At 45.6% G+C, this 16,871-nt stretch overlaps 2 protein-coding genes and 1 pseudogene across 2 annotated transcripts in view; 2 read left to right on the forward strand and 1 right to left on the reverse strand.

Annotated features, from left to right (window-relative positions):
- LOC144698562 (uncharacterized) overlaps positions 1-16,871 on the forward strand; it is a 1,040,782-nt gene that overhangs the window by 162,128 nt on the left and 861,783 nt on the right. The window lies entirely within an intron of this gene.
- The window catches only part of LOC144698309 (uncharacterized), a 77,194-nt gene that overhangs the window by 2,751 nt on the left and 57,572 nt on the right, over positions 1-16,871 (forward strand). The window contains exon 2 of the mRNA XM_078570268.1: positions 3,577-3,951. Within this exon, the coding sequence (XP_078426394.1) occupies positions 3,577-3,951 (375 nt within the window). The remainder of the gene's footprint in view (positions 1-3,576; positions 3,952-16,871) is intronic.
- Positions 9,700-16,871, reverse strand: part of LOC144698310 (uncharacterized) — a 78,588-nt pseudogene continuing 71,416 nt past the window's right edge.

The raw sequence follows: 16,871 nt of genomic DNA on the forward strand, positions 1-16,871 counted from the left end.
GCACATCCAGGAGAATCTGTGAATTGAGAAATAGAGTTAAGTTTTCAAGTCTGCTCACTGATGCAGTGCAGTTCTGATGGAAAGTCACAGCCCTGAAATTTAAATACATCTTTCACTCTCCACAGACACTGCCAGATCTGCTGAAAATTCCAATATTTTGTTTTTTTATTTCAGATTTACAGCACCACCTTTCTCTAACTGTGGTTGAGAATGTCGAGCACATTCTTAGAAGGGTTTGAGATCCCAGTGTGAGCTGAAACTCATGTTGCAAAATCACACCATGAAATCACACCAGCTGAATGTGGAAATGGATTCACCTCGTTATTCCATTTTCTGACACAGCAGCACAGTCATACCTGTGGGAGACCATTCAGATACTTCATGTATGCAACCCTTTGCTCACTGCCCACCTGCTAACACTCCAGTTTTAGAAGGTCAAAGGATTGGATCCACAATTGCTACATTCCAGCTGACAAGACAGAGTTTCAGTAGTCAGAATATAGGAAGAAAAATCATTTGTCTGCGCCGCTGCTGAGACTCCAGTGAGTTCAGATCTAACTGTCAGGGTTTGTTCTGTTGTTAATTACACCCAGGACAGAACTATGGTGGAGGGGCCGTGCACTATGGTTGCCATATCAATATTAATAATTTTATATATTGGCCCTATGGCGCCAATCATCATCGGATCATAAAACATAATTATCTTATCAGAAAAAAGCGTTCAATGGCGGTACGTTTACCCAGGATTCAGTGGGGGACAGAATGTGCTCTATCCTCACGACAGGCGGTCCCCGCGCACGCGCAGTAGCTGGCAGTGACTGGTACATGCGCATTGCGATCTCTGGCTGGAGCATGCGCAGTACCATCTGTACCTGGAGCTGGTGGAAGACGCTGAGAAATGGCGAACACAGGCGAGTAAAAGGAGTCGGTGAGTGGGGGAGGGATGGAGGCGGCGGAGTGGGCGGGCAGGCTTCATGAAGACCCTGTGAAGGTCTGAAATCTTGAATAAGAAGCTACCGGTCCTGTGGTTACACCGAATGGAGAGGGGACAACTCTAACCCGCGTCTCCTCTCGGAGACAGGCCCGAGTTAACAACCGCCATCTTCACAGGGACAATGTGCAGCAGGGCGCATGCGCGGCCACCCTGGTCCAGGTTGCAGGAGGAGAGAATGTTGTGCATTTCTATCCTGGACTGACAGGGATGGATTTTGGAAACTCCTTTTACAGGGGGTTAGAAGGGTAGGATTTACACACAGCAAACTCAAACCAAGAGAAATGTTTGTCTCTTCTCAATTTCTATCTTGGACTGACGGTTAGTGTTTTTGTAAATTTCTGATACTGGATCTTAGAAGTTAAGGGTTAACAGATGGGAAACTCAAATCAAACATCAATTCAGATCTGGCAGAGTCACTCGATTCGTGAGGACCTGAATATCATCGGCCTTTAAACCTGGAAGGTAAACAGTTGGCCTGTCTGTCTGTGGGCAAAGGTTACTTGTAGGAGAAAGAATAATTAACTGGGGAAAGCCAACTTCAATAGGGTGAGAATGGATCTGACCCAGTAAAGTGGAATCAAAGGTTGGCAGGAGAAACTGTAATTGAGGAATGGGCTGCCTTAAAGAGGAAATAGATCAGACATAGTAATGACATATTCTTACAAATGAGGAAGGTATGGCTAACATATCCACAGCTCACTAAATAAGAGAAGAGATTAAGATGAAAATGAATAAGTCTGCTAACAGAGATATCAGGTGGCTAATACAACCGAGAGACAGGATAAAGAAAGAATATTCAGAGAGAAATTGGAAAAAGAAAGTACGAGAAGCAAAGAGAGAGTATGAGAAGAGACTGGCAGCTAACATGGAAGGAAATCAAAACGCTTTCTCTGGCTGATACCTAGTAACAGGGTGGTAAAAGGAGACAGGGGCTGATTAGGGATTTAAGCAAAGGCGATTTACCCATTGGGACAGGGAGTATGGATGAGGTATAAATGAATATTTGGCATCTGTCTTTACCAAAGAAGATGATGCTGCACAGGTCATGGTTAAAGAGGAGGTAGTTCAAACACTTGTGGTGTTTAATATTGATAAGGAGAAGGTATTATATAGGCTGTCTGATAAAGTTGACAAGGCACCAGGATTAGATGAGTTGTATCCAAGGATACTGAGGGAATTCAGAATGGAAATTGTGGAGGCACTGACCATATTATTCCAATCTCCTTCAGACCCATGAGTGGTGACAGAGGACAGGAGAATTGCAAATCATACACCTTTGTTCAAAAAGGGTGTAATGATAAGCCCAGCAACTTCCAGACCAGTCAGTTTAACCTTGGGAGTGATAATTCTGGTCAAAATTAATAGTCACTTAAGCAAATGTGGGCTAATTCAGGGAAGCCAGCTCAAGTTTGTTAAGGGAAAATCATGTTAAACTAACTTGCTTCAGGTTTTTCAAGAGGTAACAGTGTGGTTGATGAGGGTAATGCTGTTAATGTGGTGTACACGGTCTTCCAAATGGCATTCGATAAAGTGCCACATAACAGACTTGTGAGCAAAGTTATAGCTTATAGAACAAAATGGGCAGCAGCAACATGGATACAAAATTAACTGAGTGCCAGGAAACAGAGAGTAATGATTTTTCAGAATGGAGGAAGGTTGAAAGTGGATTTCCCCAGGAGTCAGTGTTAGGACTCCTGTTCCTATGACCTAGACCTTAGTGTTCAGGCACAATTTTGAAATTTATGGGCACAGACTGTGTAGAAGGTCCTTTCTCTGTTGTCCTTAGTGAACCAGTTGAGTTTTTGTGACAATCCAGCATCTTTCGTGGTCACTTTTTCCTCGTGCCGGCCTCACAAATTACCAGATTCATTCAGCTCAGTTTCACAACCTACCGATGTGGGTTCTCTCTCACTCCCTCTTTCTGTTTTAAATCAATTCCACAGGATATTAGAAGGAGAGGATTTGCAGTCAGGAAGCTGAAACCAAACATCACATCAGGATCTGATGGAGTTGCACAGTTTATCATAGCCTGAATATCATTGGATTTTGAACATGGAAGGAAAAAGCATCGTTCACAGTGGGGAGAAACTATACACGTGTTGTGTGTGTGGACAAGGCTTCAGCCAATCATCTAATCTGGCAGGACATAAATGCAGTCCCAACAGGGAGAAACCGTGGAAATGTGGGGACTGTGGGAAGGGATTCAATTGCATGGAAAGACATCGGTGCAGTTAAACAGCAGAGACACCGTTCATCTGCTCCAAGTGTGGGAAGGGATTCACTCGTTCATCCTACCTACTGAAACACCAGTGAGTTCACAGTGACGAGAGAACTTTTAAATGCCCAGACTGTGGGAAGTGCTACAAAGGTTCCTGGGAACTGATGTCCCATCAACGTGTTCACACTGACGAGAGACTGTTCAGCTGCTCTTACTGTGGGACTGGGTTCAGGCGATCATCTCTTCTGACTATGCACCAATGAATTCACACTGGGGAGAAGCCATTTATCTGTTCCAAGTGTGGGATGGGATTCACTCAGTCATCCAACCTGCTGAGACACCAGCATGGTCACACTGGAGAGAGGCATTTCACCTGTTCAGAATGTGGGAAGGGATTCACTGATTCATCCCATCTGTTGACGCACCAGCGAGTTCACAGTGAGGAGAGACCTTTTCAATGTCCAGACTGCGGGAAGTGCTATAAAAGTTCCGGGGACCTGATGTCCCATCAACGTGTTCACACTGACAAGAGACCGTTCAGGTGCTCTCACTGTGGGACTGGGTTCAGGCGATCAGCTAATCTTATTTCACCACAGCGAGTTCAGACTGGGGAGAGGCCTTTCACCTGCTCCGTGTGTGGGAAGGGATTTACTCAGTCATCCAACCTCCTGAAACACCAGCGCGTTCACACTGGGGAGAGACCGTTCACCTGCTTTGAGTGTGGGAAAGGATTCACTCAGTCATCCAACCTGCTGAGACACCAGCAGGTTCACGAGTAACTACAGTGATTGAGTTTTGCAATTGAACCATGTTTCACTGGGGTCTGTTTCTGCTGCTGATAGTAAACTCCAGCCCAGTTATAGGTGTTAATGTTCTGGATAAAAATAAAATCAATTAGCTTTCTATTAAAAAGATGATGTTGAATCTTTTTACTATCCCTAAGACATTAGTTCCTTTCGAAGGGCTCTCCCTCTCCCCTGTCTCCTCCATCCTCACCTCCAGCAACAAGTGTGAGGAGCTCATGGAGCTTCTTTGTCACTAAGATTGAGACAATCCGATCAGCTGCCTCTGCTGCTTCCCTCCCTTCCACTAGCCCATCGGGACAAACTGTCTCTAAAGATCCCCCATGCCCGAGCTCTGAACCCACATCTTTCTCCAGTTTCTCTCCCATCTCCCCTTCCTGCCCTCTCAGAGCTGACTTTGCCCATGAGACCCACCTCCTGCTCCATCGACCCTATTCCCGCTAAACTGCTGATCACCCATTTTCCCCATGTTCACTGATATTAACGGTTCTCTCTCTCCTGGTACTGCCCATCTCTCCTTCAAATCTGCCATCATCACCTGTCCTCAATAAAACCAACACTTGACCCCACTATTCTATTAAACTCCCGCTCCAGCTCCCACCTCCTTTCGCTCTCCAAAGTCCTGATTACCTCCCAAATCCATGTCCACATTTCCCAGAACTCCATGTTTAAATCCCTCCAATAAGATCTCTGTCCCTGTCACGGTATCGAAATAGCTCTTCCCAAAGTCACCAATGACACCCGATGTGAATGTGACAAAGGAAAACTCCCTCATTGTCCTTCTCGGCCTGTCCTCAGCCTCTAACAACGTGGACCAAACCGTCCTCCTCCAACGCCTCTGTACTGGTGGCCAGCTGGGTGGGACATGATGAAACAATGTACAAACAATTCAAGGGCTGACTGACTTCAAGCAATAACCGGGCAGACAGAGAATGTCACTGTTACAACAAGGAGAGTCCCTCATTTCAGTGAATGAACCGACAGAAGGGTGTTGTGGAGAATCTAAAACACTCGACATGAGTCAGCTGTGTGATGGAAAAGCAACATTAACGACAAATATGGGGATACAGGAGAGCCCCAAAGACATCTCATCGATATAAGTTTCTCCCGTACGTTTGGAGTATTTTGTAGACATTACAGCATTGATCATGATTACAGAATGAACCGTGTGCCCTTGTTTATAATTTCGATCCTGTACATTCATGCCTATGTAGAAATGGTCTGCACCCATAGCTGGTTCCTCTGTTATTCCCCTCCCACCCTACACCACAAGTGCACTTCCTCTGACATTCTCGACTTTCTAGCTCCTTCTCACTGTCTCCCTTTCCATCAAAAATCAGCAAATTGTTAAAAAAATGAATGTAAAAATAATGTCTAACCTTGTAATCCGGACATTAGCAAGAAGTCCCCTTGTGTCCCCGTTGCACATCTGTCCATTCGACCATACCCTAATCCTTCTGTTAGTCCTAAATTAACCATGTCAGTCAGACCAAGCAGAATTAATAACTTGAAGCATATATTTGTTAATGACGCATTCCCCCCTTTCAAGGGTTAGGACAGGTTAGGAAGAAGGTTCATATTGTCATCATTCAGAACAACCCAGATTACAAAGGAACAACTGATCTCAAAGACAACCTCTTGTAGTGTGTGTGGAGGGGGTGTGCTGACTCAGGTTTAAATGGGTTAAATGATATATGTTTTCTATATTAGACAATCACATTAAAATCTGGAACTCAGATGGGGATATGGATTTGTGTTAGGTGGGAAGATCTGGATCAGTGTATTACTCCAGGAAGCCTGAAGATCAGAGGGACAGTATTTCAGAACTGATTCCTGTGATAGCAGCAATCCCATTGCTGTCTGTGAAAAAGACAGATGGAAATATTTAAAGTGGAAACCGTAGGCATGTTGGAGGATGATGCACACAAGGAATTTGTGAACTATCTGAGGATAATAGTGAGGGGAAAGGAATGGATCTGGAAAGCAGCAGACACTTCATGTTGCTCCAGGAGAAGTGGGGCCTGGTTGTGTAGGTGTCAGGTTTTACACAGCACACAGTCAGCCTGTGGTTTCACCCTGGATGAAGGATCTCCGAATCGTACCATTCACATCACTGGATGGGATTCTCAGGAGCCATGTTGTCTGCTTGGAGAGGAAGGTTTGTGTTATAGCTAATGAGAAGCAGCACAGACAACCACACACAGAGACTCACGCACACATTCTCTGTCTGTCTCACACACTCAGACATCCTCTCCACACCCACACACATTTACACACACTTCCACACTCAGGGATACACCCGCACCCATACAAACAGACACACGAGGACATATCCTGTCCTATCAGGTGGACAACACCGACCAAAGTGACTAATACTGGGGATAAAGTATTGGTGCCTGTGAAGAACACTGTTTTTGGCATATTCAAGTCAACATCACCCTCCATAGCCTGTGAGCAGTTTTGACCATCCAATCTCACCCCTTTCTCTGAACATTAAATCTATATTGAACAACATCTGGGACAGAGGCTACAACACAACTAGAACAATGAGCTGTCTATTGCCAGCTTTGGTGACAGTGGGAGGTAGTGTAAATTTCAGAACAACATCCCTGGATAATTACAGCCTCTAATTTCCTCTTGGAATGACTTAAAATGTCAATTCCTCTCATGTTGATGGTCTGTTTGATGAGAGAATTCTGAGATAGGTCCCATGGTGAAAGAATATAATGTTGTTTTGACTCAGTATCCAATATTCCCCTGAGTTTGTTCATTGCTGCCCCAATGTCCTGAGACATGTTCCTATGTTCAAAAGGAACTAATTTGTGTTTGAAATATTAAAAAAGACTTAATACACCATGTGTTTAACACAAACCTGATTGTTATACAGAATATAAACCCCTATAACTGGGCTGGAGTTTATTAACATCCACAGAAACAGACCCCAATGAACATGGTTCAGACCTGGATGCGATTCACAGCAAAATCCAATCACTTGTTAATTGTGAACTCGCTGGTGTCTCAGCAGGTTAGCGACTGAGTGAATCCCTTCCCACACTTGGAGCTGGTGAACGGCCTCTCTCCAGTGTGAACTCGCTGGTGTACAGCGAGTTGAGATGACCACCTGAACCCAGTCCCACGGTGAGAGCACCTGAACGGTCTCTTGTCAGTGTGAACACGTTGATGGGACACCAGTTCACTGGAATTTTAAAGCACTTCTCGCAATCTGGGCATTTAAAAGTCCACTCGGCAGTATGAGTTTGTTGATGTGTCTGTAGGTGGGATGACTGAGTAAATCTCTTGCCACACTCGGAGCAGCTGAACAACTTCTCTCCAGTGTGAACCTGCTGGTGTCTCACAAGGTTGTTTGAATGGGCGAATCTTTTCCCACACTCGGAGCAGCTGAATGGCCTCCCCTCAGTGTGAGTTTGTTCATGTCTCAGCAGGCTGGATAACTGAGTGAATCCCTTCCCACACTCCGTACAGGTGAATGGCCTCTCCCCAGTGTGAGTGTTCTGGTGTATGGTGAGTTCTGATAAATATATGCTTTCTTTACCACCTGATCCATTTGTCCTGCCACCTTCAGGGACCTGTGGACATGGACTCCGAGGTCTCTCACTTCCTCTACCCCTCCCAATATTCTCCTGTTTATTGTGTATTCCCCAGCTTTGTTTGCCCTCCCCAAATGCATTAGCATGAATTATCTTTCTCTTTTACAGCTGATTTAAAGTTGCAGATTTTGCTCCAAAGATTAAATTGGGATTGATATTCAAAGTTAGCTATTTAACTGCAGCAACAACTTCAGCTGGGAGTCAGTGAATTAAGAGGAAAGATCCCAGACAGCGGCTCTTCAAGGTACACTGCAGGCCCGACAGCTCAATCAGCTCCACTCTCAGCTCAGGAGAGCACAACAACTCCACATCCTGTCCACAGGGGAATTCTCCTGGTGCAGTGGGACCAACATTCGTGCTTTAACTAACAGCACCAAAAAAACTAGATTAATCAGTTAGTCTGATTGCTGTTTGTGGAATCTTACTGTGCACAAACTGGCTGTCATGAAACAGGAACAACTTATATAAAACATCCCAAGGTGCTTCAGAGGAGTTTCATAAAGAAAAAAACTGACAAGTCACATAGGGCAATATTAGGGTCAATGGACAAAGCCGTGATTAAAGAGGTAAATTTTAACCAACATCTAATCAGGAGAGAGAGGTGGAGGGGTGGAGAAGTTGAGGGAGAGAATTTCAAAGCTTCACACCTAGGCACGGCCATCAGTGGTGGAGTAATTAAAATCAGGGATGCCAAAGAGGCCAGGAGGATGAGTGCTGAAATCTAGGAGGATTGTAGGACTGGAGATTAGAGAGGGATGAGGCCATGGAGGGATTTGAAACAAGTATGCAATTTTAAAATGGAGACATTGCTTGACCAAGAGCCAATGTGGGTCAATGAGCACAGGGGTGATGGGTGAACGGGATTTGAGGTGAGAACACACCGAGTTTTTGATGATCTCATGATTCCGTGTGGGACGGGTTGAATGTGAGGGGCCGGACAGAAATGTATTGGAATCATCCAGTCTAAAGGTAACACAGACATGGATGAGAGTTTGAGCAGATGAGCTGGGGGTGGGGTAGAGACAGGCGACATTATGGAAATTGAAATATCTGGTGTTAGTGATGGTGTGGATATGTGGTCAGAAACTCACCTTTGGGGCAAAAATGACAGCAAGATTGTGAACAGTGTGGTTCAGCCTCAGACAGTTCCCAGGGAGAGGGATGGACTCGGTAGTTAGGGAACAGAATTTGTAGTGGTGACCAAAGACAATGGCTTTGGTCTTCCCAATTTTTAATTGGAGGAAATTTCTGCTCATCCAGTACTGGATGTGGGATAAGCTGTTTGATAATTTAGTAACAGTGGAGGAACGGAGAGGGATGGTGTTGAGGTAGAGCTGGGTGTTGTCAGTGTCCATGTGAAAACTAACACGGTGCTTTTGGATGATGTCACCGAGTGGCAGCATGTAGATGAGAAATAGGAGGGGCCAAGGATAGATCCTTGGAGGACACCAAGTACAAGGACTTCAGAGAGGAAAGGGAGGTTGGAGATGGGGCAATAGTTTGTGAAGACAATGGGGGATCAGAGATTGTTTTTTTAGGATGGGTGATGACGGTGCATTGAAAGGTGAAGAGGGACAGTCCCAGGAGAGAGAGAGAACCATTAATAATATCAGCTACATGGAGAAATTAGATGATCAGCAGTTTAGTGGGAATAGGATCGATGGGGCAGGAGCTGGTTCTCATGGACAAGATGAGTGCTGAGAGGGCAGGAGGGGAGATGAGAGAGAAACTGGAGGAAGATGCGATTTCAGGGTTCAGACAAGGGGAACTTTAGAGGCAGTTTGTCCTGGTGGGCTAGTGGAAGGGAGGGAAGCAGCAGAGGCAGCTGATCGGATTGTCTCAATCTTAGTGACAAAGAAGCTCCATGAGCTCCTCACACTTGTCGTTGGAGGGGAGGGTGGAGGAGGCAGGGGAGAGGGAAGGTCCTTCAACATGAACTAACTTGTGTTAGAGCCACTAAAAAGACTCAACTCCCTGTATTTCATACAAAACTGATTTATATGACTTTATCACATTATATATTTTTTGGTTCAGTCCTGGATGTGACTAACAGGAAAATCCACTCAATGTTACGAGTTACTTGTGAACTTGCTGATGTCTCAGCAGGCTGGATGACTGAGTGAATCCCTTCCCACACTTGGAGCAGGTGAACGGTCTCTCTCCAGTGTGAGTTCGCTGGCGTACAGTGAGTTGAGATGATTCCCTGAACCCAGTCCCACAGTGAGAGCAGCTGAATGGTCTCTCGTCAGTGTGAACACATTGATGGGACATCAGGTTCCCGGAACTTTAATAGCACTTCCCGCAGTCTGGGCATTTAAAAGGTCTCTTGTCAATGTGAACTCGCTGGTGTGTCAGCAGACGCGATAGTTGAATGAATCCCATCCCACACTCGGAGCAGGTGAACGGTCTCATCCCTGTGTGAACCCGCTGGTGTCTCAGCAGATGCGATGATTGAATGAATCCCACCCCACACTCGGAACAGATGAACGGTCTCTCCCCTGTGTGAATTCGCTGGTGTCTGAGCAGGAAGGATGACTCAGTGAATCCCTTCCCACACTGGGAGCAGGTGAATGGTCTCTCCCCTGTGTGAAGTTGCTGGTGTTGATGCAGCCCTGATGATCGGGTGAACTCCTGCCCACACTCGGGGCAGGTGAACGGTCTCTCCCCTGTATGAACTTGCTGGTGTTGTACCAGCCCTGATGATCGCGTAAATCCACTCCCACAATCGGGGCAGGCAAACGGCTTCTCCCCAGTGTGAACTCGCTGGTGTGTCAGCAGGCTGGATGATCGAGTAAATCCCTTCCCATATACGAAGCAGATGAACGGCCTCTCCCCAGTGTGACTGCGGCGATGAGTTTCCGGCTCAGACGGGAATCTGAATCCCATTCCACAATCCCCACATTTCCACGGTGTTTCCCCACTGTGAACGGAGCTTTGTCCGTCCGTGTTCAATAGGGCGACTCCGTCAGATCCTGATGTGATGTTTGGTTTCAGTTTCCCGACTGTAAATCCTCCCCTTCTATTACCCTGTGAAATTGATTTAAAACAGAAAAAAGGGAGTGAGAGAGAACCCACAAAAACACAAAGGCAGGTTGTGAAATTGAGCTGAATGAATCTGGGAATTTGTGGGGCCGGCACGAGGAAAAAGTGACCATGAAAACTGCTGGATTGTCATAAAAACCCAACTGGTTCACTAATGTCAATCAGGGGAGGGAACCTGCCACCCGGTCTGGGCCTACACAGGACTCTGGTCTCTATAAGAACATAAGAAATAGGAACAAGAGAAGACCTAACACCCCATCGAGCCTGCTCCACCATTCAATACGATCGTGGCTGATCTTGGGCTTCAACTGCACTTTCCCACCCACTCCCCATATCCCTCGACTCCCTGAGAGACCAAAAATCTCCCCATCTCAGCCTGAAATATATTCATGATGGAGCATCCACAACCCGCTGGGCTGGAGAATGCTATGTGACAGAGAGAGAAGGGGAGTGGGAGAGAGAAGGGGAGTGGGAGAGGGAGAGAGAGAAGGGGAGTGAGAGAGGCTGAAAGAGAAGGGGAGTGGGAGAGGCAGAGAGAGAAATGGAGTTGGAGAGGCAGAGAGAGAAGGGGAGTGGGAGGGGCAGAGAGAGAAGGGGAGTGGGAGAGGCTGAGAGAGAAGGGGAGTGGGAGGGGCAGAGAGAGAAGGGGAGTGGGAGAGGCAGAGAGAGAAGGGGAGTGGGAGAGGCAGAAAGAGAAGGGGAGAGGGAGAGGCAGAAAGAGAAGGGGAGTGGGGGAGGTAGGGAGAGAAGGGGAGTGGGAGGGGCAGAGAGAGAAAGGGAGTGGGAGAGGCAGAGAGAGAAGGGGAGTGGGTCAGGTAGGGAGAGAAGAGGAATGGGAGAGGCAGAGAGAGAAGGGGAGTGGGAGAGGCAGAGAGAGAAGGGGAGTGGGAGAGGAAGGGGATGAGGAGAGGGTTGTTATAGATCTACAACTAAACCAGAACTTTGACAAAACTTTCCAAACCTCAACCTCCACCACCTAGAAGGACCAGGGTAACAGGTGTATGTGAAGACCATCACCTCCAAGTTCCCCTCCAAGTCACACACCATCCTGGCTTGTCTGACATCCAGTACTGGATGTACAGAAATTTCCTCCATTTAAATATTGAGAAGACTGAAGCCATTGTCTTCAGTCCCCGCTACAAACTCCACTTCCTATCCACAGGCTCCATCCCTCTCCCTGACAACTGTCTGAGACTGAACCAGACTGTTCACAATCATGGTGAAATATTTCACCCCAAGATGAGCTTCCAACCACATATCCACATCATCACCAAGACCGCCTATTTCCACCTCAGTAACATCGCCCGACTCCAGCCCAGTCTCAGCTCATCTGCTGCTGAAACTCTCATCCATTCCTTTGTTATCTCTAGACTTAACTATCCTAATGCACTCCCGGCCGGCCTCCCACATTCAACCTCCCTGTAATCTTGAAGCCATCCAAAACTCTGCTGCTCGTGTGCTTACTCACACCAAGTCTTGTTCACCCATCACCCCTGTGCTCACTGACCTACACAGGCTCCAGGATAAGAAGCAAAATTTTTAATTTCTCATCCGTATTTTCAAATCCCTCCAGGGTCTCACCCTCCCTATCTCCGTAATCCAGCCTCACAACCCTCTGAGGTATCTCAGCTCCTCTAGTTCCGGCCTCCTGAGAATTCCTGATTTTAATCGCTCCACCATTGGTGACCATTCTTTCATTTGCCTTGGCCACAAGCTCTGGAATTTCCTCCCTAAACTTCTCCAGCTCTCTTTCTCCTCTTTAAGATGCTCCTTAAATCCGACCCATTTGACCAAGCTTTTGGTCACCTGCCCTAATATCTCCTCATGTGGCTCAGTGTCAAACCTTGCTTTGCAATATTTCTGTGAAATGCCTTGGAATATTGTCTTACATTGAAAGTGCGACATAAATACAATAATTTGTCATATATCACTGTTCCTTCATCATTACAGGGTGAATAACCTGTAACTCCTTACCTAACAGCATTGTGGGAGCACCTTCACCACACGGACTGCAGCGGTTCGAGAATATCAAACATCATCTTCCCCACAGGCAACTGGGGATTGGCAATATTTGCTGGTATCTGTGGAGAGAGAAACAGAGCTAACATTTCAGGCCATGCAGAATGAATTACAGAGAATAAAAATTACACAGAATTTGATGGTCAATATAAGCTCAGAAGTGGAAAAGAAATGGACTATAGTGCAGGAAAAACAATTCCTGACTATGAAAGATGGGAATGTAAAGCTGGGAAGTCATCAGCACATGGTCAGGGTTGGGAAGTGATGGAAACTTCATTTAGACACTGTCGGCAGAAGTAACAGTAAAATCCCAAATGGAGCTAAAATACACCCATTATTAGAGACAGAGGAAGTTAGACAATGGCAGAGAGGTGATCAGGGAGGGCAGAGGTGAAACAGAGGAATGGATGAACATGGATTTAGATCCACAGTAAAGAAGTCACACCAGCCCCTGAGGCATGAAACCTCTTACAGATAACAGAGCACAGCACAAAAGGTCTCGAATGTAGATGAATGGTCAAAAACATGCAGCTCTGAAATAAGTTCAGAGTTTGCAATGTTAAACTCTCCTGCTGGATCCTGCAGCTAGAAAGATATCAGAAGCACTGGAGTCAGAGAAAAATCTCCCAGTTGAGGAAATACCTGGGGAGCGGGTTGATGTCACTGTGTAATTGTCGATGTGTGATGATGTCACAGTGTAAATGTCAACATGTGATGATGTCACAGACACGGACACAGAACATCTGGATTTGTGCAAACCAGTGATCACCACACATTATGGAGGATGTGGATGGTCCTTGAGAGGGGGCAGAGGAGATTTACCAGAATGGGTCGAGGTATGAGGGACGTTGTAAGGTTAGTTTGGAGAAACTGGGGTTGTTCTCCTTGGAAGAAAGTAGATTGAGGGAAGATTTGATAGAGGTGTACCAGTTTACAATTGGCTTACATAACGTAGTTAAAGCAAAGCTGTTCACAGTATCTGATTGTAAAAGGATTACAGGACTACAAATTTAAGAGATTACAGATTTAAGATTTGGGCAAGATCTACAGGGAGCATGTGAGGAAAAATTTTTACACAGTGAGTGGCAATGACCTGGAACTCAATGCTTATCCTGAGAGGCCGATAACATCAAGTTCCAATGAATCAAGTAATTCTGTCAGATTTTAATGTGATGTTTGGTTTCTGTTTCCAATCTGCAAATCCTTCCCATTTATTATACCAGGATGTTGCCTGGGATGAAACATTTAAGTTGTGAAGAGAGGTTGGATAGACTTGGGTTGTTTTTGTTGGAGCAGAGAAGACTGAGTGGCGACTTGATCGAGGTGAACAAGATTATGAGGGGCATGGACAGGGTGGATAGGGAGCAACTGTTCCCCTTAGTTGAAGGGTCAGTCACCAGGGGACATAAATTCAAAGTGAGGGGCAGGAGGTTTAGGGGGGATGTGAGGAAAAGCTTTTCTACCCAGAGGGTGGTGACGGTCTGGAATGAGCAGCCTGCGAGGGTGGTGGAGGCAGGTTGCCTGACATCCTTTAAAAAGTACCTGGATGAGCAGTTGGCACATCAGAACATTCAAGGCTATGGGCCAAGTGCTGGTAAATGCGATTAGGTAGGTAGGTCAGGTGCTTCTCACGTGTCGGTGCAGACTCGATGGGCCAAATGGCCTCTTCAGCACTGTGTGATTCAGTGATTCTGTGAAAAAGTAGTTTACAAACAATCCATCACTGTTAATCCCCGACATAAATTGAGAAGAGACAAACATTTCTCTTGGCTTGACTTTCCTCCCCTTCTAACCTCCTGTAAAAGGAGTTTTCAAAATCCATCCCTGTCAGTCCAGGGCAGAAAATCACAACATTATCTCCTCCTGCTACCTGGACCAGGATGACCGCGCATGCGCCCTGCTGCACATTGCCCCCTAAAAGATGTCGGCCGTTACCCCGGGCCTGGCGAAGAGAGAAAATCAGAGCTTTTCGGCTCGTTCTCTGCAACCGCAAACCCCGTACCTTGTTATTTGGGGTCTGCGGCCTGCACTGTGTCTTTATGAAGCCTCCATGCCCACTCCGCTGGCTCCATTCCTCCTCACACACCCACTAACTCTGTTAGTTTGCTCCACTCGACATTCCCCCTGCCGCTCTGAGCAGCTTCAGTCACAAACCAGCACTGCGCATGCTGCTGAAACTGACCGCATTGCGCACGCTCCAAGCACATACAACAATGCGCATGTGCGAGGAACTGTTGTTGTGAGAATAGGGCACATTCTGTCCCGCAACGAATGCTGGGTGACCGCTCCGCCATTGAAGGGCGAAAATGTAGGATAGAAACCTATGTCCTGTAATCAGATACGATGGGTGCCATTGTGGCAAGGCATAAAATTGTTGAATCAATTGATACAGCGACCAAATTGCTCTGGGCTCCAACATAATTCTCTCCTGGGTGTAATGAACAGCAGAACAAGCCCCTAGAGTTAGATCTGAACTCAGCAGAATCTTAGCAGATGGGATGAGTTGGTGGATTTCAAACTGTCTGTTGCCAGTAGCAATCCTCTGATTGTGGATCAAATCCTTTGAACCTTTAAAGATGGAGTGTTTACATGTGAGCAAACTGAATAAACCCTTTGCACACGCAAAGTATCTGAATGGCCTCCCACCGGTGTAATGGAGTTATTAATGTACTTAATATTTTGGAACATACATTTCTTTTAAAATAGAGGTTTAGTCTGTGGGTGTGTCTTATTTGGATTAAGGCCAGCTAGCCTGGGTGCTTTGATGTGTGCTAGTTTTGAGATGTAAGAGGAATGATGTGCATTTGCATTTTTTAATAGAGCATTCAAGAAGTAGAGTGAAAACGGACACCTACCTAGCAGCTACCAAGTAACATATTTATATTTTTAATAAAATTGGTATTATGAAAGGGCTTTCATTGTTAAAAGGTGTTCAAAGAGGCTGGTGGGAAAATGAGAATTTGCATTCAATCAGTAATAGTAAGTATCCAGATAACCATTTTGTTGTGTGCTTAACAGAGGCAACTGAGATCAAAAGGCAGCTGCAAGGCTCCAATTGACTCCGCGAGGAACCAATGAAAAGAACCTCATTTTGAATTCGTATGGTGAAATAGCTATGCCTGGTGTCTGGTTAAGTCTAAAGATTGTTGTTGCCTTAATAGAGAGTATTTTGGGAATTTGTTAAAAGTTCTGAGATTTGTAGCCATGTGTATATATATTATAATCTGTGTAAACTAATAAAATGTTTCATTTTGTTTAATGTAAAACTTCGAGAGCTGGTGGTCTGATTCCTGAATTTAGGGTCGCATCTCAAACATAACACTTAAAATTATAGGTTGTGACAGTTACTTAAAGTTTCCCTCTGGGAATAAATAACTCCGCTTTACCAACTGCATCAGTTATAACACCGGCGAGACTGTTTTGCTATGTCAGTAATTGGGATGATAGGGCGAATCCCTTTCCATTTCGGCCTGGTGAACAATCTGTTTACAGTGTGAGCTTACCTGCACGTTTTCAGCTCAGACATGGATCTCTAAATCTACTGGTAATGGGTTCCACACCCTTAACACTACATAAAAACAAGGAGCAGGAGTAGGCCATTCGGCCCCTCAAACCTGCTCCGTCGTTTAAAAAGATCATGGCTGACTTGACAGTAACCTGAAATCTGTACCCCGTCTACCCCGATAACCTATCACCCCCCTGCTACCAAGAATATATCCATCTCTGCCTTAAAAATATTCAAAGACTCTGCTTCCATAGTCTTTTCAGGAAGAGAGTTCCAAAGACTCATGACTCTCTGAGAAAAAAAAACTTTGCCTCTCCGTTTTAAATGGGTGACCGCTTATTTTTAAACAGTGACCCCTAGTTCTAGATTCTCCCACAAGAGGTAACATCCTCTCAACACCCGCCCTGCCAGGTACGCTCAGAATCTTATATGTTTCACTAATCAGGTAAAGATAAGCAACATATTACAGATGCTGGTCATCTGAAATAAAAACAGAAAATACTGGAATTCTCAGCAGACCTGATAGCCTCTGTGGAGAGATAAACATAGTTTTCATTTCAGGTCTGTAATCTTTCATCGGAAATGCATTACATCTGAACTATAAATTATGCCTCTCAAATTAAAGATGCCGCCAGATGTAGTCAGGGAACTCAAGGAGAAAATGAAAATCCGCTTTGAGGGA

The sequence above is a fragment of the Cetorhinus maximus genome, chromosome 23, assembly GCF_964194155.1.
Source record: "Cetorhinus maximus chromosome 23, sCetMax3.hap1.1, whole genome shotgun sequence".
Taxonomy (NCBI): Eukaryota; Metazoa; Chordata; class Chondrichthyes; order Lamniformes; family Cetorhinidae; genus Cetorhinus; species Cetorhinus maximus.